The 27436-nt window shown below is 43.9% G+C and overlaps 1 protein-coding gene across 1 annotated transcript in view; it reads right to left on the bottom strand.

Annotated features, from left to right (window-relative positions):
• Positions 1 to 27436, bottom strand: part of SLC3A1 (solute carrier family 3 member 1) — a 66404-nt gene that overhangs the window by 19425 nt on the left and 19543 nt on the right. The window contains exons 5-7 of the mRNA XM_040351546.1: positions 10188 to 10307; positions 6915 to 7039; positions 4853 to 5057 (exon numbers count right to left, since the gene is read on the bottom strand). Of these exons, the coding sequence (XP_040207480.1) occupies positions 4853 to 5057; positions 6915 to 7039; positions 10188 to 10307 (450 nt within the window). The remainder of the gene's footprint in view (positions 1 to 4852; positions 5058 to 6914; positions 7040 to 10187; positions 10308 to 27436) is intronic.

The following is a 27436-nucleotide window of genomic DNA, read 5'->3' as shown; positions in this document are numbered from 1 at the left end:
GCCGCCCAGGAACATTGCGTTCCCGGGACCCGCGAGCACACTCACGAGGCATGCGACGTGCAAGCGCCGGCTAGGCGGAAAATTCAAAGGGATGTACAGGTACGCCAATGTGCCTGCCCGTGCCATTCTGCCAACGTACATCAGCGCGCGGGGGTCGGCAAGTGGTTAAAGAATGTATAAGGCCCTGGGTGCAACTCAGGTGTTAAAAATCAAGTGTAAATGGTAAACTGATTGATTGAATGAATAGACATTCAAAAAAGAGCCAGTAACCTGTGTAAAATAATTAAATAAAGTGCTCAGTGCAAAAAATCTGTATAAAGAAATATAAACACCCCTGTGAGTACAGTAGAATCTGTCAGAGTACAATACCATGAAGGAACATATATAGACCAAACAACAATTACACATAGAATGGTTTTGTGGCCAAAACCTACTATAAGGCAAAATAGATCATATACGCAATCAGTGATAAGCGGTTGAAAGATGAGTTAGTTGGGCCAGAGAAAATCGCCTGTAAAGCAGTCAAGGATGCGGTTGAGAATTTTCTTAGCAATCGCAGAGCACTAAACTAAATTCAGTTGGTTGACAAACTTCTTACAGCATACTAGACCATGTAGACCATGCAAACTTCTTACAGTATACTAGACCATGTAGAGTAGACCATGCAAACTTCTTACAGCATACTAGACCATGTAGACCATGCAAACTTCTTACAGAATACTAGACCACGTAGACCATGCAAATTTGTAGTGCAACGTCACTAAAGATTGATTTTCTGCATTCACACTTCTTTCCTAAAAATCTAGGTGTGGTCAGTGACAAACATGGTGAAAGGTTTCACCAGGACATTGCAATGGACAAAGAGCATCAGGGCAGGTGGAATTCTTCCATGTGGCTGACTGTTGTTGGACACAGCACAGAGATGTCGTAGACACTGAGTACAAAAGAAAATTGTCAGCGAAACACTTTCAGCCCTGATGAAGTCACAGCATGTTGGAAATGTGGGAATGAATACATTAGTATCACTAAAAGTTCATTTCATATTCCTCAAGATACCAAAGTCATTCGTTCTGAAATTATATTTGTGTTCAGTCTTAAGGGATCTTTCATAATTACCAGGGCTTTTTTCAGCTGGAATGCGGGGGAACGCAGATCCGGCACCTTTAGCACCTCCAGCACTGAATGTATATAATGGCAAGGGGTGTTGTGGGGTTCTGGAGGATCTATTGATGCTCGCTGCTTGGGGATCTATTGTCGCTGGAAGGGAATTATTTTTGCATGGGGATTTATTTTTGCTGGGGAGGTTTATTTTTTGGTAGTGGGGAATCTATTGTTGCTGGGTTGTCAATTGTTGCTGGGAGGGAGCTACTGTTGAGGGAGAGGTCTATTGATGCTGGCTGGGAGATCTATTGTTGGTGCTGGGGGTCTATTGTTGCTGGGGTGGTATTTTGTTGTGGGGGTTCATTGTTGCCAGGGTCCATTATTGTGGGGGGATCTATTGTTACTGGGGGTCTATTGCTGTGGGGGAACTATTTTTATTGGGGGGGGGTGGACACAAGGGGTGACTTAGAAGGGGGGTTCCTGCAGCTATGAGAAAAAAGCCCTGATAATTACTGTAATAATTTCAGGAAGTAAAACTTAAAAAAAAGGTGCTGTCCAGGGTTGCCTTCTGGCTGAGTTGATTTTTACAATTGCCATTGTTTTCTCCCATAGATAAGCTAGCACCAGCAGTTTCGACTATGTATCGCCCCCCCCCCCCCCCCCCGTCAGGAAAATGGGATGGGGCTTAACACCATCACAGCTTTGCATCTTTACTGGAGTACAACCCGACATGCTCTAAGGGCTTGTTCATACTGTACAACGTTGTTATAGCTACACACAGCAAGTGCAATTGATGCAATGCAGTGCCATTCATTCTAAGTGGTACCCCAACACACTTTCTGACAGACACACATTGCAGCGTGGTGACTTTACTGACGTGTGTTGTTCTGTGCTGATAAAAATGGTACATGCATCATTTGTGCATTGGGTTCATTGGGGTGCTGTTCAAGTGAATGTAGTGTAGTGCAGTATCGCTGTAATGCATTCAACATAGTTTGAAAGGGCTCAATGTCTTCAAGTGTAGGCAGATACAGAGGGCCAGATTCATAAAGAATCGTGGCGGCGTAACGTATCGGCCTTACATTACACCGCCGCAAGTTTTCAGTGCAAGTGCCTGATTCACCAACACTTGCATGTAAACTTACGGCGGTGTAACGTAAAGCCGTTCGGCGCAAGCCCGACTAATTCAAATGGGGCGTGTACCATTCAAATTAGGCGCGCTCCCGTGCCGAACGTTCTGCGCATGCTCTGTGTGAAAATTTCCCGCCGTGCTTTGCGCGAAATGACGTCGCCCGACGTAATGTTTTGAACGGCGACGTGGGTTACGTCGTTTTGTATTCCCGGACGTCTTACGCAAAAAACAAAAATTTGAAATTTGACGCGGGAACGACGGCCATACTTTAACATGGGCTGTCTATTGTTACACCACCTCAATAGCAGCCGTAACTTTGCGACGGGAAAAACCGACTAGCGACGACGTAACGAACGCGCGTACCTTCGTGGATCGCCGTAAAAGCTAATTTGCATACTCGACGCTGGAAAACGACGCAAACTCCACCCAGCGGCGGCCAAAGTATTGCATCCTAAGATCCGAAGGCATACGAAGCCGTACGCCTGTCGGATCTTAGCCAAATACCGTCGTATCTTGTTTGTGAATCACAAATTAAGATACTCCGGCGTACTTATTCTGTGAATCTGGCCCAGACATTTTAATCCATGTATGTATTCATTAAAGTGGCCATATGTATTTTGTCACAGTCTCCTGTAATCCTCCAGCTAGACATGTGCAGAACGAAAATATTTGTTTTGTTTGGTTTCGATTCGTTATTTACATAATTAGTTTAGTTAAATTTATTTAATCCGTTTTCGGAATTTATTTTGTTTATTCAAATTCAAATCAATAATTTTTTTTAAATGCATTCAAATACGAATCCCATTCGAATTGCATTCAACTCTAATTTAAATCTAATTTATTCGATTTGAAATTAGAATTTTGAAAGATTGTTATATTACTTCTATTCCATTCTATTCTTTTCTATTCTATTATATTATATTATATTCTTTGCTATTCTATTCGAATTCAAATGTATTCAATTTGAAATTCGACTTTTGGAAGATGGTTATATTATTTCTATTTTATTCTATTCTACTGTATTTTTCTATTCTTTTATTTGTTTTTGTTTTTAATTATATTATCTTATATTCTTTTCTTTTCTATTTAAATTTGAATGTATTCAATTTGAAATTTGCATTTCAGAAAATGGTTATATTGTTATATTCTTTCTATTCTGATCTATTGTTTATTATATTCTATTCTTTTCTTTTCTATTCAAATTAGAATTTATTCTATTCAAAATTAGAAATTCAGAAGGTGGTTATATTCTTTCTATTCCATTCTATGCTATTGTTTTTCTATTTTAATATTTTCTTTTCTTTTATTTTCTAATATATTCTTTTCTTTTCTATTCAAATTTGGGGAAATGGTTATTTTTTTATTTTCTATTCTATTCTTTTCTAATTAAAATTTATTCTATTTGAAATTAGAAACTCGGAAGGTGGTTATATTCTTTCTATTTCATTCTATGCTATTGTTTTTTCTATTTTAATATTTTCTTTTATTTTCTAATCTATTCTTTTTTTTCTATTCAAATTCAAATTTATTTTATTCAAATTTGGGGAAATGGTTATATTTATTTATTTATTTATTCTATTCCTTTCTAATTAAAATGTATTCTATTAGAAATTAGAAATTCGGAAGGTGGTTATATTCTTTCTATTCCATTCTATGCTATTGTTTTTTTCTATTTTAATATTTTCTTTTCTTTTCTAATCTATTCTTTTCTTTTCTATTCAAATTCAAATGTATTTATTCAAATTTGGGGAAATGGTTTTATTTTTTCATTTTCTATTCTATTCTTCTCTAATTTGAATTTATTCTATTTGAAATTTGAATTTAAGAAGATTGTTATATTCTATTATATTCTATTTATTATTCTATTCTATTATTTTCCTTGTATTCTATTTGTTTCTGTTTTACCATATTCTTTTTTTTCTATTCTATCCCTTTTTTTCTATTTTTTTTTGTTGGGTATTCTGTTCTGTTTTACTCTATTATAGTATATTATTTAATTTTCTATTCTATTCTATTATATTATTTTTTATTCTATTTTAACTTATTCTCTTCGAAAATTCAAATCAATTCAAAATATATTTGAATCGAAAACCATTCGAATTAGAAATTTTGATTTGTTATTTAGGATGTTTAAATTTGTTACTATTGTAATTCGGAAATTCAGATACATTTAAATGTCCAAATAAGGAAACATTTGTCTACAAAAAACACATGTCTACCTCCAGCACATCAGCATCCAGCACCTCAGCATTCCAATTGGAAGGGGCAGCACTGTAAGCCAATTAGGAATTACTGCATTGCACACTGCTGGTCTAAACAATGGAGCTTGCTGGTTGAAGTAGAGAGCACGTAGTTACTTATCCTTCCCTATTCAAGCACTTTTTTGTCCCAGCTGTATTTTATCACTCAGAAACTCCACTGTAGAAACAGGAATGGTCTCTTGGATCATGCGTGCCTTGCTGCCCTAAGCATAATTATGGTATATGGGTAATGTTTATAACCTTCTTATCTATATTACTATTTACTGCTTGCTTGACAATAATAATAACTATTCAGATTGCTGTTATAAAAACATTTAGTGGAGATTTATGATATTTTACAGGATTTTTATTGCCTTACCATCCAGTGTGGCCACTTTCCTTTAGGCATAGACTTCATCCACAGATCCACTATATTATTTATTGACGTCCCCGAGATATTTTGGTTTTGCAAGTCATGCAGATAGAAGTTGAGAGGAAAGTCAGCTTCCTGGACTAAGGAATTTCCATAATACATCATTGTTTTTGCCACCATGTCATGATCATTGGATTCTGTTCCCATAAACCTGTAGGTGGGAATCACATGAACAAACTATCAGAAAAATTACCCATTATACAAAAAAAGAGGGGGGGGGCTGCTCTCCTTTTTTTGGAATCTCTGGGCGGTGGGTTTTCTTTTTTTCTAAAAAAATGTTGCCCTGGTATAAAATGTATCCATGCACCCCCTACACACTGCATGGGCTAAGTGCTTGTTTTAGCTAGGTCCCCCCCCCCCCCCACCACTTATCTCCGCTCTCCATCACTCTTGGGATGGGTGGGTCCTCACATACAATGCAGGACCGTACAATAACATGTTATAGTTGCAGGGATAACGAGAAACTGGCTGAAAACAGCACAGAGCTTTGGGGTCTAGACAGGGCCGCTGATAGGGGGGACCACCAGCCCTCCTGTAGGGGGCCCGAGCAAACAGGGGGGCCCGGACAGCAGAGGGAATCATTGCTGTCGGATGGAGGGGCAATTACAGAATTACTTCCCCCACATCGATACCCCTCCCTGTTCTGCCTGCTTCTGATCCCCCTCAGTGCCCCCTGTCACTGTACTGCCCCCCCCACGGCACTACTGGCTTACCTGTCTCGTAAAAAAAATAACAAATTGTAAAATAAAATACATTTTAACATTCTTTAAAAAATTATATAAAAAAAAAGCAGGGGGCTGTATGGGGCCCCGTGATTTCTAACAGCAGCCCTGGGTCTAGAAAGGTCCTCCTCCTTCTTGATCCTTCAAAAGCCTAATTGGGACCCAGATAACAAGGATAACATGTCACAAATTTGTGGCAGTTTTGAATCGTAAGGCCCCTTTCAGACGTGCGGACCGTATGTCCGCTTTTTTATCCATCCGTTTGCGGATGAAAAAGGGACATACATTGGTCCCTATGTGATTGTGGGTGTCAGCGGATAAACATCCGCTGACAGCCGTAATCACCCGCCTCCGCAAAGATCCGATTTTGCAGACGGAAGGAAACCCTATTTTTTCTTCCATCTGCGGATCGGATCGGATGAACACGGACACACGGCCCGTGTTCATCCAATCCCCCATAGGGGAGAGCGGAGAAAAGACAGGGCGGTCCCTGCACAGTGTGCGGGGACCGCCCTGTCAGCCGCCGGCTCAGCGTGGATATACGGAGCGATCCCCACTGAGCTTACGGACACACGGAGGCGGATTATTACTGATCCGCCCCGTGTGAAAGGGCCCTAAGTCTTGTTAACTTTTTGCACATTTTCACTGGCAAGTTGTACACTTGCGGAGCACTTGAAGCACAATTTCTAGTTGATACTTTTACAATTTGTAGCAAATTTGCATGGCAAGTCTCTAAAAAAGGCAAAGTTGCAGTGGTGAGTCTACAGCAAGAGCTCTGCAAGTCTACAGCATTAAAATATTCAGCCACAGTGACCCCTATGGTGGGAGGACAATTGCACAACATAACTAAACCAGAACTTGCAGCAGACTTGCAGAATGTTTGCAAAGAAAGTTGATCTGGAGTCGTGCAATGCGGACTTGCTGCAATTGTGCAACAAACTTGTGAAGCCTGGCAAATCTAGCAATATCTTAGTAAGTCATTTTCAAACTTGCAGCACAATTGCTTGCAGTGGCAGCTGGTGCTAAACTTTATGGGGGAGGCAGAAAAATTACCCCCCCCCCCCCAGGTCACTGCAAGTCAAAGACAGGTATCCTGTTCCCCTCCCCCTGAAATGACGACCTGTATGCGACCCCGCATGCAAACTAGGGGGTGGCGCCCCTGCACACCTTATGGGCCGGCAGTTACTAGTCGCCTACTATCTGGGGATGCCCCGGATAAGAAATATAGGGAACTGACAAGTTGCTACGAGTAATTTTGAGACAACTCCAAAGTCGGTCAACTATACCTGTAGCGGCCAGGCTCTCGGCTGAACTTATTCATGGCTTGGCGGAGGTCACGGAGAATGTCGTGCATCCCAATCTGCGTTGTAGTGTAATCATGATAGAGCTCTGAATAAGATGTGACTGAATCCTGAAAAGACAATATCGGGAAAGTAAATATTAAAATGTCATTAATCTAAATACCAAAACAGAGATATAAACAATGCTGGCAGCAACGCTGTATCCTGGCCTAGGCCAACAAGGCCCAGGCCTAGGGCAGCACTTTGCAGGGGGGCAGAACAGAAAGAGTCCCCGCCGGCTTGTGCTACACTGTTGGTGTAACACAAGCTGCTTCTAATTTTGACTGTCCTATCATCCTGGACCACAAACCTCCCTCACTGTGCTTTATGTTTTCTGCTGCACCATTGGCATGGTTATATCTTCTTAGTCCTCTCCATAAAATTATCAGAAATTTGTGCTTTAAGTAGAACTATAGGCAACACTTTTTTTTTTTTCATTTTTGATAGAGTAAGGCCACTTTCACACTGGGGCGGGAGCCGCAGTGGCGGTATAGCGCCGCTAAAAATAGCGGGGCTATACCGTCGTAATTGCCACAGGATTCGGCCGCTAGCGGTGCGGTATTAACCCCCGCTAGTGGGCGATAAAGGGTTAATACCGCCCACAATGCGCCTCTGAAGAGGCGTATTGCGCGCGGGATTGCCACGGTTTCCCATTGTTTTAAATGGTATACATACCGCTCCTCTCACCGCTCCAAAGATGCTGCTTGCAGGAGATTTTTTTCTCTCCCGCCAGTGCATCGCCTCCGGCTTTCACATTGAGGTTGCTGGGCAGGAGTTTTTCAGGTGATATAGCAGCGCTATGTTTAGCGCTGTACCGCCTGAAAAACTCCTCAGTGTGAAAGGGGTCAAAGGGTGGGTTATAGCCCCTGTCAGTTTAGTTTTTACTATCCCTGTCTTATTGCAGAGATTTCCCTTCACTTCCTGCCCCATAGCCAAACAGGAAGTGGGAGGGAATCTATGCAAATTAACGGAATCCAATGCCCCCTCCCCAGGCCCTAAGAACTAGTGTCCCCAATTTCAGGGCAGGTCTTAAACAGAACGGGGTGTGGCCTTGACAGGAAGGGGTGGGTCATATTTAAATTAGAGGGTGCACGAGTTTAGTCAGGCCTAGGGCAGCACAAAACCTAAATACACTACTGGGTGGCAGACAGGCTGTATTCCCAGGGGAAGGCAACCTTAAAGAGGTGGATATCTACCTGGACAACATGGGAGAAGTAAAAAATTATCAGGCACAATGTCGCCTCCTCACACCTAATTTAAACCTCCAATTGCCGTACTATCATGTCACAATTGTGTGCATTGCATGACATTCATGAGTTTAAAACAGGTGGTGACCGCGCTGCATGGTGGATTTTAAAAGATCTGATCCACTGAGAACCCAACACCCCTGTACTACATCTATGCTTACTTTTTGACTGTTGCAGTTCAGTTCATTTATCTGTACGAATATTATATTGTTTATGCAGTAATGTTATCAAAAATTCAATAAAAACCTGATTGGATCCACATATTTTGAATATACATATTCAAATGTAGGTTATATCTGTAATTTATTTTTGGGGTTTTACTGAACTCCCATGTTTGTGTGATATATGTTAGTTCTTGGTAAAGAGTGTCTGGCAGTGACTCACTGAAATGTCGATGTATTAAAGCAACCCGTTTGCATTCCCTATCCTCCACTGGATAGACCTTTAAGTGCCTACAGTGTTTAATGGTGCTATCTATACATACATGAGATAAGCATTACTACTACTGTATTTTCCCCACCAAACCTTCAACAGCTAGCCATCTTTATCCACTTCAGCTCGGAAAATATTACCCCCTTCCTGACCAGAGCATTTTTTGTGATTCGGCACTGCGTCGCTTTAGCTAACAATTGCGCGGTCATGCGACGTTGTGCCCAAACAAAATTGAGGTCCACAAATAGTAATAATATTAGTTTTCCCACAAATAGAGCTTTCTTTTGGTGGTATTTGATCACCTCTGCGTTTTTTAATTTTTGCGCTACGAACAAAAAAAGAGCGCCAATTGAAAAAAAAGCAATATTTTTTACTTTTTCTATAATAAATATCCCCCAAAAATATATAAAAAAATATTTTTTTCCTCAGTTTAGACCGATATGTATTCTTATACATATTTTTGATAAAAAAATCGCAATAAGCGTATATTGATTGGTTTGCGCAAAAGTTATAGGCCCATATTCTCAACCGAGATATGACGGCGTATCTCCAGATACGCCGTCGTATCTCTGCGTTGAGCCGTCGTATCTATGCGACTGATTCTTAGAATCAGTTACGCATAGATATCCATTAGATCCGACAGGCGTAAGTCTCTTACGCCTTTGGATCTTAAGTGCATTTTTTTTTGGCCCGCTAGGTGGCGCTTCCGTCGAAATCCGCGTAGAGTATGCAAATTAGCTAGATACGCAAATTCCCAAACGTACGCGCGGCCGACGCAGTAAAGTTACGACGTTTACGTTAGGCTTTTCCCGGCGTAAAGTTGCCCCTGGGTCTATGAGGCGCAGCCAATGTTAAGTATGGCCTGGACGTCATTTACGTTCACGTCGAAACCAATGACGTACTTGCGACGTTATTTGGAGCAATGCACACTGGGATATTTTACGACGGCGCATGCGCAGTTGGTTCGGCGCGGGGACGCGCTTCATTTAAATGATACATGCCCCCTACCCGCCGAATTTGAATTCCGCCGGGTGATTTCGCTACGCCGCCGCGTAGCAAGTGCTTTTAGAATACAACACTTGCCCGTGTAAGTTGCGGAGGCATAACGTAAATGAGATACGTTACGCCCGCACAATTTTGCGCCGATCTACGTGAATCTGGGCCATAGCGTCTACAAAATAGGGGACAGTTTTATGGCATTTTTATTCTTAATTTTGTTTTTTACTAGTAATGGTGGCGATCTGCGATTTTTATCGGGACTTCGACATTATGGTGGACACATTGAACACTTTTGACACTATTTTGGGACCATTGTCATTTATACAGCGATCAGTGCTATAAAAATCAGCGGACATCGAGTCTGCGGGACCCGTGGGCATGATCACAGAGTATGTGGCGGGCGCAAGCATACTTCAAAGGGATGTACAGGTACGCCCATTTGCCTGTATGAGCCCTTCTGCCGACGTACATCTGTTTGTGATGGTCGGCAAGCGGTTAAGGAGTCATTTACATTAGATATGGATAACGCGCAAGCACTTACCGCCTGTTGAGATTTATTGACCTGAGGCTCATCCCGGAGGTGCTCAGCTTCTAGAAGGAACTTGGCAGAATCGATTGTAAACCCATCAACACCTTTCTCCAGCCAGAAAGTAATAATATCCTAAGAAAACAGATTTATTCAGTTGCTTCAGTAATCATATTGCTAAACACAGAATCAACTAAATTCTACTAAAGCAAAGTTTATGGTGACTTTAGTATAGCTGAGCACACTTTGCAGACCCCCTATCCCTAAGGGCCCTTTCACACTGGTGCGTTTTTGCCGCGTTTTCGCGGTACAAATAGCGCTATTAAAACGCCCATAAAACGCTCCCCATGCCCCCTCCATTGAAATGAATTAAAAACCGCTGTAAAAATGCGTTTTTTTTACCGCGTTCTTAATTCATTTCAATGGAGAGGGGCATGGGGAGCGTTTTAATAGCGCTATTTTTACCGCGAAAACGCGGCAAAAATGCACCAGTGTGAAAGGGCCCTAACAGAGTAGTAGATTAAGGCACTCTTCTGTTAGCATTTCAATTAGCTGAAAAACACAAATGGGATGAATTTGTTTTGTTTCATGTAGATTTTTCCCTGCATCCTTGAACTACTTTTTTTTTATTTGAAACTCAACTTAGACAATAGATTTGACTAACCTCAACAATTTTTTCAGCTTAAAGTGTTATTAAACCCACAACAGTAAAATCAGTTTGTATACGCAGTAAGGCATGCTTGTTATACACGCTGTGAATCCTAAGGGGTTAATCCTCCACATTGTGTAAAAAGACTGTATGATCCCGTCTTATTTGACCCTCCCCTTCTTTTACTGTTCCCAATCTATCTGCAGATAGAATAGTGCCCTAGGAGGCATTCTGCACATGCTCAGTTTAGTGTGTATTGATTTTCAATTCTTTTTTCGGGGGGGGGGGGGTGCATGTGATCAGCACTGTCCAGACAGAGGGTGAGGGGTCCTGCATAGGGTTGCCACCTTTTCTTCAAGCCAAACCCGAACACTTTATTGGCGCACAACATTTTTTTTTAGTATACACTATAGACAATAGGATTGTTAAAGACCTTGGAGTGGGAGTGGACAGGGGGGTAGTGAGATGGACAAGGCTTCTAAAAAAAATCCTCTCCTTCCTCTAAGCCCAAATTCCTCCTCCTAGCACAAATCCTTCTCCCACCAAATTCCAACTTTATACTACAGGTAAGCCCATATTAAGGCTTACCTGTAGCTTCCCAGGATATCTCCTAAACCTACAAGGTTCATCAGATATCCCCCTGTGTCTACATGTGCCGAAGCGATCGGCACACGCACACTGAAGCAATGGCACGTCGTGCCATTGCTTCAGTTAGACGTGCCGTTACCGGAAGCTCCTGCGCAAGGCGTCATCGCGGCGCCGGCCAATCACAGTGCTGGAGCCGCTATACCCGGAAGCAACCCCCTGGGTGACATGTCGGTGGTCGGATGGGGAGACCGCTGCGGGGGCTTCAATCTGAGGTAATACATGATGAGCTAGTATGCTATGCATACTAGCTCATTATGCCTTTGTCTTGCAGGCATTTTTGGGGGGGGGGTTTACAACCACTTTAAGGTTGGATGGTGGAAGGCCCACAACCTTAGGTTTTTAAATCTGTCTTCATACCCACTGAAGTAAAATAAAGGCAAGCTTTTTAAAACATTTTGATGCCTCCTGAAGTCGTCCTTCACCAGAGTCACCAGAAAAATAAATGTTCTAGTTGAAAGATTACCACTCTGTTTCTGTTTTTGTTTGGGTGGCAACTCATATTTTGATCTTATTTTACTTTCTGTCCCTGAAATGGTCATCAGACAAGCATATTTCCCTTTTTGGGGAGAAACATAAAAAAACAAAAAACAAAACAGAGGTTCTAACTTCTCATTACTCTCTCCAAAACTAGAAAAAAAACGAAAACCTGCAAAAGCTCCATCGTAATGCACCAAGTCAGACTTTGTTTCAGGGAGGTGCAGTTACCTGTGATTTACCCAATCCCAGGGCCGATCCTAGGCAGGGTGCGCGGGGTGCTCCACACCCAGGCGCCGCAGAGGAGGGGGCGCCAAAGCTTCAAAATGCTTCCCTTCCTCCTCCTTGTCTGTGTCCAGAGGTGGAGCGCATGTAGCGGGTTCCCCATCCCACTTGCTCTCTCTGCTGACAAGAGCACATACCTCCCGCTGTCCCCGGAATCCGGGTAGGGTACTGCAGAATTACTACAGAATTAATTAGTGGAGCCTAGTACCGGAACGTGTTCTGGTACTAGGCTCCACTAATTAATTCTGTCCGGTACACGTGGAGCAGTCTCCTGTCTGCTCTGCCCCCTCTGCCTGAATCGGCTCTTCTCCCATAGGCGGTGTGATGAGAGGCTTCTGGGTTGGCCAGAGCTGCTGCCAATCATCCCGTGCACTCCCAGAAATGCTCTCCGAGTGCCACCCTCCTATTAACCAAAGATGCCACGTATGCCCCGCCCCTGTAATGTGCTTCCGCTCCCAGTGCGCTCGAGCTACAGGGATCTATTGGACAGATACTGATCTATGGGGACACCTGATGTGGGGGGCTCTGATGGGGACACCTGCTGTGGGGGGGCTCTGATGGGGGACACCTACTGGGGGGGCTCTGATGGGTGACACCTGCTGGGGGGGACTCTGATGGGGGACACTAATGAAGACTTCTTAGGGGAGCATCTCTGTGTTTGAGTCGTAGCCATAGAAACATTTGTAAAGGGGAGGAGTTAGTAAGATGACCACGCCCATGTAAGGGCGCCCGCAATATTTCTGCACCCAGGTGTCTGTGACCCTAGGACCGGCCCTGCCCAATCCAAGTCAATCTGTGTCATTCATAAAAAGTTAATCATCATAAATCAGGGAATGTTCTTTATTGTTTTAAAGGCTCCTCGAAAGAACTTGTTGCAGCAATAGCAGCATTGCTACATATATAATTATCACCTAATAAGAAAACCATCAGGTGTAAAGTTCAGCTGTTTTCACGGTTATTGACGTAACTGTTTAACAAGCTGATTGAAGTGTAAACTTATTAACCTTGCTAATATTGCAGTGAATTCTTTATGTTCTGATGGGATGCAAGGAAGTGTAAAACAAGATGTCAGCAACAGACAAAAGACAATATAGACCTTCTTTAAGATTATGGTCAAGTGTCATCAAGTTGCAGGAAAGCTAGAAATATTCTGCAAGTGGTGGTAATTAAACTATCGCTGGCTACGTCAATTATCTCCAGTATATGGCCCAGTGGAGCTTACAGCAACACACTCACCACTATCCCTACCAGAGCCACTTCTATCCTGATGGAACCTCAGGTGACTCTCTCTAGAGTCGGTATACAAAAGATTTTCACCTGCTCTTCTACCCACACATTACATTCTTTCATGAGTTATAATGGGGGGAAAGAGCTGGACCTTCATAGCACAGTGGCTAAGTGGTTAGCACTTTTGCCTAGCAGCACTAGGGTCATCAGTTCAAATCCCAGCCACAGCACTATCTGCCTGGGTTTCCTCCCACACTCCAAAGACATGCAGGTAGGTTAATTGGCTTCTGCCTAAACTGGACATAGTGGCCCGGATTCAGAAAGGAAAGTCCAAATGTGCGCCGTCGTATCTTTAAGCGTATTCTGGTAACCAGATACGCCTGAATTTGGCCAAGATACGACCGATGTAAGTCTACGCCGTCGTATCTTGGGTGCATATTTACGCTGGCCACTAGGGGCGCTTCCAAAGATTTACGCATCTAATATGCAAATGACCTAGATACGCCGATTCAAAAACGTACTTGCGCCCGTCGGATTTAGCTACGCCGTTTACGTAAGGCGTATGTCTGGCGTAAGTTTACCCCTCATAAAGCAGGGGTAAGTCATGTTAAGGTATGGACGTCGGAATCGTCGGAACAGCGTCGTATTTTACGTCGTTTGCGTAAGTCGTACGTGAATGGGGCTGGGCGTAGGTTACGTTCACGTCGACAAAGCATTGAGCCAACGTATCTTAGAGAGTATTTGCGACGTGATTCTGAGCATGCGCGCTCATGCGCCGTTTCGATCGGACATGCATTTACATGGGGTCACGCTTCATTACAATACAACACACCCACTGCCTTGCTACTTTGAATTACGCGGGCTTACGCCAGCCCATTTACGATACGCCGGTGTAACTTTGGGAGCAAGTGCTTTCTGATACGACAATGTATCTGAATCGCGGCCAATATGTGTATGAATGTGAGTTAGGGACTTTAGACTGCAAGCTCCTTGAGGGCAGTGACTGATGTGACTGTATAATAAATATGAAAAGTGCTGCGTAAATTTGACGGTGCTATATAAGTCTCTGTAATAAATAAATACCTGTTTGCTGTAATCAGGGTGGGACAAGGGGCTGTTCTGGGCACTGTAGTATCATGTGAGATGGCACCACATGGAGGAGGGGATTTGTGTTGGGAAGAAGGATTTGGGGGGGAATCAAGGGGTAAGAATTGCTCTAGGGAAGAGTGGTGATTCAGGGGAGATCTGTGTTGGGAAGGGGATGGGAGAAGGATAGGTGATATGGTAGAAGGGGGAGGGGATTTGTGCTCAGAAGTTTTTTTTTTTTTTTAGGGGAGTTTTTTTTTCTTTTTTTAAATTACACTCTGCCCCCTTCCCCCTTCCCCCTTGAAGCCTCTTCTATTCAGGCAGCGGTTGTATGATGACATCATCAAGTATAATGCACTGGACACGAGGATGACAGGCCTGACCACAACCCAGAAAAATTTTTAAATAAATGAGTCACTATTTTAGGAGTGATCAGTGGAGAACATAGAGGCTTCTGGGCAAAATGATAACTAATGAGCCGGCCATAAATGGATCAAATCTTAGCTGGCTCAACAGAAGAAAGAAGGAGGAAGAAGAAGATGGAAGAATAAAGAAGAGGAGAGAAGGAGGGAGGAAGAGAGAAGGAGGAAGGAAGAAGGAGGGGGGGTTATGCTAGTAGGAATGATTGGGAGGTGTTTGTGTTAGGAGGGGGGAAGGGGGAATATTTGTGCTAGGAGGGCTATTTGGAGTAGGGGAGGGAGAGAATGTATACTCAGAGGGGAAATTTGAGGGATGGAAGATTTGTGCTAAAAGGGGTGATTTTTTGGGGGGAGGCATTTGTTCTGGGGGGATGGAGGGGACAGAGATTTGTACTGGGAGAAGGGATTTCAGCAGGGGGTGGAATTGTACTGGGAGAAGAGAGAATTTATGCTTAATTGGTAATCATACAGATTAGTGCCCATTTTTTTTGGGGGGGGGGGGGTGGGAGAGGAGTATTTTTGCTAACACATAATGCTCAAACATCTTGAGTCACTGGCTGTAATACACAATGCTCTGTAGAATGCATTGTTGGGCCATTCTGGTTTAGTCCAGTGCGTCTGTGCTCAGATGGAAGGATCCTAGGTGTGCCACTGTACTTGTCAATGATTCCATGGGTGTTGAGGGCTGGTTCAGTGGCAGAATAGATTAATGGATGGGGAGCCGCTGTGCCATTCTGGAGATGGTATGTGACCAGCCGAAGGATTGGCGGGTTTCCCTGCAGTGGCACCGTATGGGAGCGGCACCTTGCGATGACGTCAGTCGCTTCGCCGAAGGACGAGGCAATGGCACTGAGAGGCAGGTCATGTACATGGTCCCGTCACCGTGACGACATGGTTCGCACTCCTGCGCCTAGTCAAGTCATTGACTCTTCACCCCTTCGGCTGGTCACATACCATCTCCAGAATGGCACAGAGGCTCCCTATCCAGCAATCTACTCTGCCGCTGAACCAACCAGCCCTCAACACCCATGGCATCATTGGCAAGTACAGTGGCACACCTAGGATCCTTCCATCTGAGGACATACATGGTCCTTTGGCCATTTGAGATCTGTGGTTAGACAATTGGTTTTCTGGGTTGGCAGACTCCATGTAAGTGTAGCGCCCCCCTACTTTCAGTACGGGTGCTACACAAAAGTTAGTGGGGAATGGGAGGTTTAGTTTTACTCCCATTCACAAATTATGGAAATTCAGGCTGCTGTCAATTCCAGAATTTGTCCTGTAGGTCAGTCTGCGCTCCAGGGGTGCGTTGACACCTCTGGGCGGCAGTTGGCGCTAGAGGGATTCTGGCAGACCCACCTGCTCCCAGCAGCCAATCAGAGGAGTTCTTCCCTCGTTGGGCATGCTGGGGGGGGTATATCTGTGGCAGCCGCTTTTGGCGGGTTCTGCTTGCGGGGCCCGAGTTCCAGGTGCGGTACCCACCTTCAGGGTACGCGCATCCATGGGCCCCGCCACCGTGTCCTGTCATGCCGAGACCGTGTACCATGCGGAGCCTCCTCCTACTATTGAAAGGGGCCCCAGCGACTTGCTGGGTCAATGCCTTCTGCTGAGAGGATCCTAGGCTGGGAGCTGAGCGATGGGGGATTGGCCCAGGAGAACCTAGAACTAAAGGTTTTCCAGGAGGCCCAGACGAACCATCGGGGGTTCCGGTCACCACACCGTATGACAGGTATGCTCAAGCTGTCAGTGGGTGACATTGATTGAACTAACTGGGAGGATTTGCTCAAACTGTTTTATCACAAATCCTACATTGTCCAGCCTGTGGCAGAGGCCTTGAGTCAGGCCTGTGGTTTGTAAGTGACGCTCCGGCTGCCAGGCCCGAGATAACTGCCTGTCCAGGGGCACTTTACCCACCCTGATTGGGGTGGCGACGAATTGAGCTATATCATTGCTGAGAGCAGGCTTGCTCTCTCTGAATATCCAAGGCCTGATACTAAAAGTTCCTCTACGCTCATCAACCTTCTCTGTCGTGTGTCATGTTGATGTTGGCCAGGTTGGGCCTTGGAATAAAGCATTGAAAAACTGAATTGGTGTCTGGACACTTGCTCTTTATTTACACTCACAGAAGTCACCCCTAGACCAAGTCAAGAAGGTAACTTAAAAAGCCGGTCCCAAACGAATCAGCGGCTCCTTCGGGGGTGAGCGCTACATACGTTTTTACATTTATATATCGATTTTTAATAAACTACTTTCCATTATGGATTTCATAGAGGCTGTTTCCTACATGCAATACTGAGAGACTGAGGTTTTTCTTACATCCACATTGAGCAATATTACAAGCATTTTATAGAACTTTTAGTTGCAGCTTTTTCATTATTTTCCCTCCCAGGAGTTATTTCCAGTAGCTAAGACTCAAGAACTGTCATTAATTCTCTGGCATAAGTCTCCATAGCAGGCGCCTGATCTCTTTTGATGATAGTTAGAAGTATTTAATCACTTTTCAACAAGACTGGTTCAGTAACGCCAAAAAACATTTCACCGATCATCCAAGTAGTTTGCTTATCATTATGCAGCTACTGGGATGAGTGATGAAACAACATTACAGAACAATCCCAGTTGATGTGACTAACTACTACTAGACATACCATAGGCCAATTCCAATTTTTAGGAGAAAATGTGGCAACTTTCAGGAAAGTCCCATATGGGTCCCCTTTGTTTTTATCACTTATTGAATATGCCGTGTAAGCTCCCTATTAGGCTTGTAACACAATGGAATCAGTACAGTTAAGGCCCATACACACGGTCTGACTTTTTGCCAACAAACTTCAAAATGAGCAAGTTTTCAAAATAGTCCTACCGCGTGTACACTCCATCGGACAAACGTTTTTGGGTTTCATCAGACAAAAAGTTCGGTCTGCAAACGGACAAACTTTATGTCAACAAGAGTCCGATGGTGCCTAGTCCGACCATGTGTACAGCAATCAATCGGACTTTTGTACAAAGTACAAATGCGCATGCTCAGAAGCAAAGACCAGCCGGAAGCATTCTGTCTGGTAAAACTAGCGTTCGTATTTGAAAGAGCACATTCGTGACGCGTCAAGTTCTGAAATCAAGAAAAGCAGCGTACATTCTCTTCTTCTTTATAATCTGATAATACTAAAAGCTGCTTTGCTGGTGATACTGACGGAGTAAAAACAAATGTCTTGACTTTGGATTAGTGTATTTTGGTTATATGAATCAAACATATTTCTATATTTTTTTGTGGGTCAAGTTAGCACAACCCTATTTTTAAACATGTCTGCTTGACGAACGGACGTTCAGAAACTAACAAAATTTGCACGAAACTCAAAATCGCGAATGCACACAGACGAAACCTCGACTAACTCTCGATTAGCAGAAGGAGCCCAAAGGGTGATGCCGGAGAATTGAACTTTCTCTTTTAAACTCTCGTCAGTACGTTGAAACGTCACTATGTTCGTGTTTGTTGCCGAAAAAGTCCGAGTGTGTGTATGCTATGGGTGTGACCGGACAACTCCCTTCGGACAAAAATCCAAGGGAAAGTTTGTTTGATGTCCGATCGTGTGTACGAGGCTTTACACATCGTGTGTGCATCACCTTTCACCCCCCTCCCCCAGCTCTTACTCAGGCCCCTGTATCTCTGCCCAGCGCTCCTCTATACCTCCCACCCCACTTACCTCTACCTTAGATACACACTTTCCTCTTTTTGAACACCTCGCCTCCTCCACATTTTTTGCCTAACAGTGGCTTCCCCCTGCAAATACTACCCAAGAAGTGATGGTGTCACTGAGCTGTCTCGGCAGGAGGGAGGCCATTGCTTGGTAGAGGGCTCCGGCCTCTTGGTTGAGAACCACTGGTCTACACTATAGAAGTATTTTTTTTTAAAGTGGTAGCAAAGTCAGTAGTTACAAAAATTTGCTGACAGCCAGAGTTTTTTTTTTATAACAGAAGAGACTCTAGAAATATCTTATATCATAAATCTCCCCCCCTGCCTGTCAGCGAGCGATGTGATCTGAGCCGCACATGCGCAGCTTAGATCCACCTCTTAGGCCTTGTACACACGATCAGTCCAAACCGATGAAAACGGACTGAAGTTCAGTTTCATCGGTCCAAACTGACCGTGTGTACGCCCCATCAGTCTGTTATCCTTCAGTCCAAAAACAGAGAACTTGCTTTTAAATTGGACCGATGGACGCCTGACCGATAGGTCAAAACCGATGGTTAGTATGCAAAAGCATCGGTTCCAAACCCGGGCATGCTCAGAATCAAGTCGACGCATGCTTGGAAGCATTAAACTTCATTTTTTTCAACACGTCGTTGTGTTTTACGTCACCGCGTTGGACTCGATCAGTTTTTGAACTGATGGTGTGTAGGCACATCAAACCATCAGTCTGCTTCATCGGTGAACCGATGAAACTTAACTTCAGTCCGTTTTCATCAGTTTGGACTGATCGTGTGTACAGGGCCTTAGGCCTGCCTCTGTGTGCCGCTGCAATGCAACTGCCGTACCCAGGCACATCCAATCAAGTGGCCGAAGATCGTAAACCCGGAAGAAAGACCGGGCGAAGATAGAAGCTGCCAGGGACAAGGGAGAGCGATGAAAGCGCAGCACTGGAGGGCTACGTTTGTAAGTAAGTCTGTTATAATGTACTAGTATGCAGTGCATACTAGCACATTATGGCTTAAAGCAGTAGTAAACCACTGAAAAAGAAATAAATAAATAAATCTGCAAGACAATGGCATAATGTGCTAGTATGCATCGCATACTAACAGATTATGAAATGCTTATCTTAGAACAAAGTGCTTCCAGCGGCAAACGGTCACTGCTGAGAAGGCTGACATGTTCCCCCGGTCTATCTTCCGGCTTCATGTGCTCCAGCGCTATTAGTGGCAGGAGCCGCAATGACGTCACTCCTAGGCATGTGCGCGGGAGCCCTCAGTTCCAGCAAGAAGCTCTGAAGCTCTGGCATGGTATGCTTGACCTTCAGAGTGCAAGCGCCGCTGACGTCAGCGGCTGTATGCAGGGTGATTATCTCCTAAACCGTGCATGTTTAGGGGATATTAATTTTACCTACAGGTAAGTGGTTGTATGGGCAAAAAAACAAAAAAACAAAATAAAACTGTAAAGCAAGGGCGTAATAAGCTAGTATGCACTGCATACTTTTCATTATAAAATACTTACCTTAGAACGAAGCTCCCACAGGGCCGCCCGGTGACCGCTAAGGGAGCTGACATGTTCACTCTACGTTTCTTCCAGGTTCACAGCTCCGGCACTGTGAGTGGCAGAAGCCGCGATGACGCCTCTTCCGCGAATGCGCACAGGAGTCCTCTGTTCATGCAAGTTCCGGCACGATACGCCGGACCTTCGCTGGACCTTCACTGCGCATGTGCCGCTGACGTCAGCGGCTGCATGCAGGGTAAATATCTCCTAAACCATACAGGTTTAGGAGATATTCATTTTACCTACAGGTAAACCTTATTATAGGCTTACCTGTAGGTAGAAATGACCAAGTGGACAATACAACCGCTTTAAGGCTGCCGGGGGGACCCGTTTAAATTTATTTTTTTACTTTACTACCGCTTTAAAGCAACTTTAATATATTGATCTCTGTTCGAAGGCTATTCCAGTATATATGCAGAAAGCTGCATGTCAAGGCAAGCATTTTGTTGCTGTTGTAGGTCAAAACTGAATATAGATTCTTCGATTTTCTGCCAAGTGGTCCTCTAAAAAAAGCAAATACAGTTCAGAAATGTCTTATTTGGAAAAACAGGATCTAGAATTAAACGAATTAAAAAACCAACACCAGACCATGAAACAAAACCAGAGGCGGCTGCAATACCGCTTAGAGGACCAAGAGAACCGGAATAGAAGACAAAATCTAAGAATACGATCCATCAAGGAGGAGAAAGGTGAAGATTTGAGAAAAATCCTTAACGACCTGTTTCTCCCCCTCTTAGATAATGGCATGGAGGGCCCCCTCAAAATAGAACGGGTACATCGGGTAGGAAAGATGAGAGAGGGAGGAGGCAAATGGCCTAGGGATATCATCGTTAGGTTTCAGATATTTCGAAGATAAGGATGAGATCTGGTCAAAACTGAGAAGAAAGCCCCCTCTATGCTACGACGGGACTGTGATCCAGATATTTACGGACCTAGCCTGGGAGACCCTGGCCAGAAGAAGGTACCTTAAACCCCTTCTAGAACAGATGCGCCAGCTCAATATTAAGTATCAATGGGGGTTCCCGGCATGTCTGATAGGCCACAAAGAGGGGGTCTCAGCGAAGTTGATATTTCCTGAGGACTTGGTAGGGTTTTGTCGCAAATTGGATATGCCCGTGCTGGAGATTCCTGACTGGGTTGAATAGTCAAATGACTTAGACCCCTCCTCTAGGTGTTGAGAGGGGTCCGACTGGGGGCGATTGGGGGGGGCGGGGGGGGGAGGGCGGGGGGGGATTGGGAGGAGGAGCAAGGAGGCCAGGTCCGCAACCCTACCCATATAAGATCAACCCCCAGAAGAATACTCTGAGGGGAATATGGGAGGGCGGGGCGTTGGGAGGCCCCACCTCATACATGAGAACCGACGGGTAGGGGAGATCGAGGATCCCTACGGTTCAGAGGCGATGTCTAGGCCTGGGTGGAGGGGGGAGGAGGGAGGCGGGTGGGGTGGGGGTTCAGGAAGGGGAGAGGGCACTCCCCCCTCTCAGAAAGGGGCGGGAATAGGGAACTTGGCTTCCAGGGGATCTCTCAGAAAGCTGGAGGAAATACTTTAGTAATAGGAAATGGCAGAAGTAAAATTCTTATCTTACAACGTGAAGGGACTAAATTCAGCCGTTAAAAGATTGAAGGTCTTAGCCGAGATAGAACAATATAGAGCGGACATAGTCTATATTCAGGAAACCCACTTGACCTTAGACTCAAACATCAAGCTATACTCCCCTAGGTACCCTACTTGGTTCTATGGAGATGCCATCTCCAAACGTTCAAGGGGAGTAGCTATCGGGTTCACAAGAGAGCTTGGGTTCACTTTGGAGGCAAGGATGACAGACCCTGAAGGGAGATTCTTATTTTTAAAAGGAAAACTAGACAACACAGTCTATACTCTAGCAAACATCTACGCCCCAAATGTACACTCAACCCAATACCTAGGTAAAATCCTGGGGAAGTTGAAAAATTTCTCAGAAGGCCATATCGTTCTGATGGGTGATTTAAATTTTGCTATTAACCCGATGGAAGATAGTACGTCCCGTGGGAGGGAGACAACAAATGCTCAGTTACAAAAAATAAAACACAAGATCCACGATAGTCAACTGGTGGACGCTTGGAGGATTTTCCATCCTAATGTACACAATTATACATTCTACTCTCCCCCCCACGGAACGTACTCCAGAATTGACTACATCTTGGTTGATCATAGGTTGCTGGACTCTATCATAGAGACGGACATTGGAATCATGACTGTGTCAGACCATGCCCCAATAACCATGAAAATTAAATCATCTATACAAAAGGGTCAACGGCCTGTATGGCGCTTAGATGACAACTTGATCCGGGATGAAGGGGGGGCAATTGGGGTAGAAGCAGAACTAAAACAATATTTCCTTATTAATGATACAGAGGGGATATCTAGTGCCACCCTTTGGGAGACACATAAAGCATACATTAGAGGAATTCTAATTGCTGAGGCCGCAAAAAAAAAAAAGAGAGAAAATGCAAAATCAATACCTTGATTAAAGACATAGAGACCTTAGAACGGAAACATAAAGCACAGGGCTCCAAAGAAACCTACCACAACTTAATTTTAAAAAGAGACGCACTTAAGGAGATTATGGAGCAAGAAGCAAGGAATAAACTTAATTGTATCGCGAGAGAGAGGTATATCTGGGGCAACAAACCCAGTAAGCTTCTAGCTAAAATGGCCCAAAAAAAGAAAACTAGAAATTACATCGAAAAAATTAAAAGGAAAGATGGAAATTTCGCCCACTCAACCAGAGATATCGCGGATATATTTAAAAAGTACTACGAGGAACTATACACAATAAAACATCCAGGCTGGCAGGCAGGGGAAAGAGAGGCTAAGACCCGAGATTTCCTTGACAAAGCAGGACTACCCAGACTAGAGGAGATAGAAAGCCTTAACATGGACTTCCCTATAACTGAAGAAGAAATAAAAAACGCCTTGAATAATACGACGGGTGGAAAGAGTCCTGGCCCGGACGGCTTCTCTGTCATGTACTATAAAAGATTTAGTGATATTTTGATACCGAGGCTGTGTAAATATTTCAACGGGTTAGGGTCCGAATTTGAGACTAGCAATGAAGCAATAGCTGCCACGGTTGCAATTATTTTGAAAGAGGGGAAAGACCGTTCAATCTGCTCGGGATACAGACCAATCTCCCTGCTAAATACCGACATTAAGCTTTTTGCTAAAATCCTTGCGGAGCGCCTGAAAGGGGTTATGCACTTTTTGGTGCACCCCGATCAGGTAGGTTTTGTTCCCAACAGAGAGGGTAAAGACAATAGTTTAAGGGCAATCCTCCTGCTTCAGACCATAAGGCAGAATGCGCCCCCAGGTCTATTCCTGTCGGTGGATGCCGAAAAAGCGTTTGACAGGGTAGACTGGGGGCTCATGATGAAGACCCTTACTACCATGGGAATTGGGAACAGGATGGCCCGCTGGATTAAAACACTCTACCACCACCCCACCGCAAAAATTAAAATCAATGGAATGTTATCGGAGCCTTTCGAGATGAAAAATGGGACAAGACAGGGGTGCCCCCTGTCCCCCCTTCTTTTCATCCTATCCTTAGAGCCTCTACTGGCTACTATACGAAAAGACCCAGATATTAAGGGGGTCAGAGTAGAAGATGAGGAACACAAATTGTCTGCCTTCGCAGACGATATTTTATTCTATGTAACCAACCCGGTTAAATCCATCCCAAAGCTCTCCAAAGTACTGCAACAATATGGCGCTATTTCAAACTTCATAATTAATGTAACCAAATCAGAAATTTTGAACATCAACCTCAATAAAAGAGAGGTGGGCCTGGTCAAGGAAATCTGTGCGTTCCCCTGGACTAAAGAACTAAAGTATCTAGGTATTAAACTAGCCAACACGGTGCAGAAGATGTATAAAATAAATTATGTACCCCTATTAAACGAGATTAAAAACGAACTAAAAAAAACGGTAAATAAACCTATATCATGGATTGGACGTATCAACATGTTGAAGATGGTAATAGTCCCAAAAATACTATATAAATTTTTATTAATCCCAATCGCTCTTCCTCAGCAATTCCTGAGAATCCTGAACTCCCTTTTACTAAACTATGTTTGGAAAAATAAAAAGCATAGAATATCCCTCTCTATCCTTAAACAGGGAAAGTCACTCGGCGGTCTGGCAGTCCCGGATATTAAAAGCTACCACAAGGCGGCGGTTCTGTCTCGAGCGGTAGAATGGGCCCGGGGTAGGACAGACAAAAGATGGGTGCAAATCGAACAAGCACAAACAAGCAAACACTTGAATAATATTATTTGGATTCCTGCACACTATAGAGCACTTGATCACAAATTGCACGACATAACACGAGATACGTTACGAATGTGGGATAGGACGCAGTCACAATTAGACGGGAAATTTAATTCCCCTTTAATGAATTTGAAAGAAAATGCTTTTTTCGCACCGGGGGAATATAAAATAGGTGGAAATTGGATCAGGGGGGACACTGTTCACCTGGGGGATATTGTAAAAGACGGTGATATAATGTCCTATGATGATCTGGAATCCAGAACGGATTACTGGAATCTTGATAGGTGGCATTATTCCCAGCTGCACCACTTTGCGCAGCACCTCCATCACCCACTACGGACGAAGGAGGAGCTAACCCCACTTGAGAAGATATGTAAATCTAAAAATTCGAAGGGCACCATCACTAAATTATACGGGATACTGGTTAAGATAGGCTCACGGAGAGAAGCACCATTTCTGGAAAAATGGGAAAGGGAGCTCGGAATTCCGAGAGGGACAAACACTTTTCAGAGGATTATGCAATTAACCCACTCATCAGCAATAGACATACGAACCGCCGAAGCAAATTATAAGTGTATCTCAGGGTGGTATATCACCCCGGATAAAGCTAATAAATTTAAAGTAGAACAGACCGCAGAGTGCTGGCGGGGATGCTTAGAAAGAGGTACGATGGCCCATTTATGGTGGCAATGTCCGAAAATTCAAACTTATTGGGACACAATATTAAGTCAAATAAAGGTCATCACTGGTAATGAGCTAAAGAAGGACCCTTGGGTAGTGCTCTTCCACTGTAGCCAAGAGGGGGTTAAAAACTACAAGCAGTCCTTACTGCCACACTTATTAAATGCAGCCAAGAGACTCATACCAAAAAAGTGGCAGGAGACCGAAAGCCCTCACATCTGGAATTGGATAGATGCCGTCGAGGAAACGTTTAGGTTAGAAGAGCTTAAGGATCGCCTTTCAGAGACGCACAGGGAGTTTAGGGAGAAATGGAAAAAATGGAAGGAATACAAACAAACATGGAGTTATGCAGAGAGGGTTAGGGGTCATTAGAAATAGAAAATAGGGCCTACTTAAACAGACCATAACAACACTCATCACTTCGATAGTCATCTCCAAATCCTATTCACATATTATTTACTTTTTCTCTAAAGAATTTAATTCTATATTATTTTGATAAAAAGAGCGAGATTCCTGGGAGCCATGAGGGGAGGGGAGGGTGGAAATGTTTTAACTGGTTACAGTCGAAGTGCCGAAACCATCCCGGCTGGGGGGTAGCGGCATGAAGTACCACGATCAAGGCCTTATTACCCTAGCGGGGAGGTGATATCTATTTTGTGTACACATGACCATAGTTAAAAAAAAACAAAAAAAAAAAAAAAAAAAAACAATATTGCAGAAATATATACCACATATGATGCAACCCACAAATAGAGACGTAAGAAGCATCAAATCATGAGCTGGTCTCTTGAACTTGGTACTAGCTGAGGTGGTAAAAAAAAAAAAAAAAAAAAAAAAAGAAATGTCTTATTTGTTAATGAAGTTTGTGCTTTGCCTACAGTTTTCTTTCTAAAATATGGTCGTTTGGTCAGCAATTTTTTAAACGATCCTTAACCACTTAACCATTATGCAGGTTAAGGACCTTGCCCCTTTTTGCAATTTGGCACTGCGTCGCTTTAACTGACAATTGCGCGGTCGTGCAACGTGGCTCCCAAACAAAATTGGCGTCCTATTTTTCCCACAAATAGAGCTTTCTTTTGGTGGAAATTTGATCACCTCTGTGGTTTTTATTTTTTGCGCTATAAACAAAAATAGAGCGACAATTTTGAAAAAAATTCAATATTTTTTACTTTTTGCTATAATAAATATCCTCAAAAAAGATATAAAAAAACGTTTTTTTTTTCCTCAGTTTAGGCCGATACGTATTCTTTTACCTATTTTTGGTAAAAAAAAATCGCAATAAGCGTTTATCGATTGGTTTGCGCAAAATTTATAGCGTTTACAAAATAGGGGATAATTTTATGGCGTTTTTATTAATATTTTTTTTGGTACTACTAATGGCGGCGACCAGGGATTTTTTCCATGACTGCGACATTATGGCGGACACATCAGACAATTTTGACACATTTTTGGGACCATTGTCATTTTCACAGCGAAAAGTGCTATAAAAATGCACTGGGGTAGATTCAGGTAGGGGCGCGCACTGCTACGGCGGTGCAGCGTACCGTTTTTACGCTACGCCTCCGTAAATTACTGGAGCTACGCTTCATTCACGAAGCATTTGCTCCGTAATTTGCGGCGGCGTTTCGTAAAAGGGGCCGGCGTAAGCGCGCGTAATTTAAATGATCCCGTAGGGGGCGTGGATCATTTAAATTCGGCGCGTTTCCGCGCCGAACGTACTGCGCATGCTCCGTCGGGAAAATTTCCCGACGTGCATTGCGGTAAATGACGTTGCAAGGACGTCATTTGCTTCGACGTGAACGTAAATGGCGTCCAGCGCCATTCGCGATCCACTTACGCAAACAACGTAAAAATAGCAGGAGAAGCCTTACGACCAAAGCGACGAACGCAAACGACGTAAAACACGACCACCGGGCGCGCGTACGTTTGTGAATCGGCGTGAGTATGCAATTTGCATACTCTACGCTGACAACTACGGGAACGCCACCTAGCGGCCAGCGGCAGAATGCAGCCTAAGATACGACGGCATAAGAGCCTTATTTGCGACCCACGGCTTGGCTCTTAAAGGGGACGTATATGTACGTCCCTGTGCCCAGCCGTGCCATTCTGTCGACGTATATCGTTGTGCGGCGGTCCTTAAGTGGTTAAAGTGTTACTAAACCCACAACAGTAAAATCAGTTTGTATATGCAGTAAAGCAGGCTTGTTATACTCACGGTGGAACCTAAGGGTTTAATCCTCCGCATTGTGTAAA

This window comes from Rana temporaria, chromosome 4 (genome assembly GCF_905171775.1).
Source record: "Rana temporaria chromosome 4, aRanTem1.1, whole genome shotgun sequence".
Classification (NCBI taxonomy): domain Eukaryota; kingdom Metazoa; phylum Chordata; class Amphibia; order Anura; family Ranidae; genus Rana; species Rana temporaria.
The sequence above is the reverse complement of the archived record's forward strand: the minus strand, read 5'-3'. Positions and strand labels throughout refer to the sequence as shown.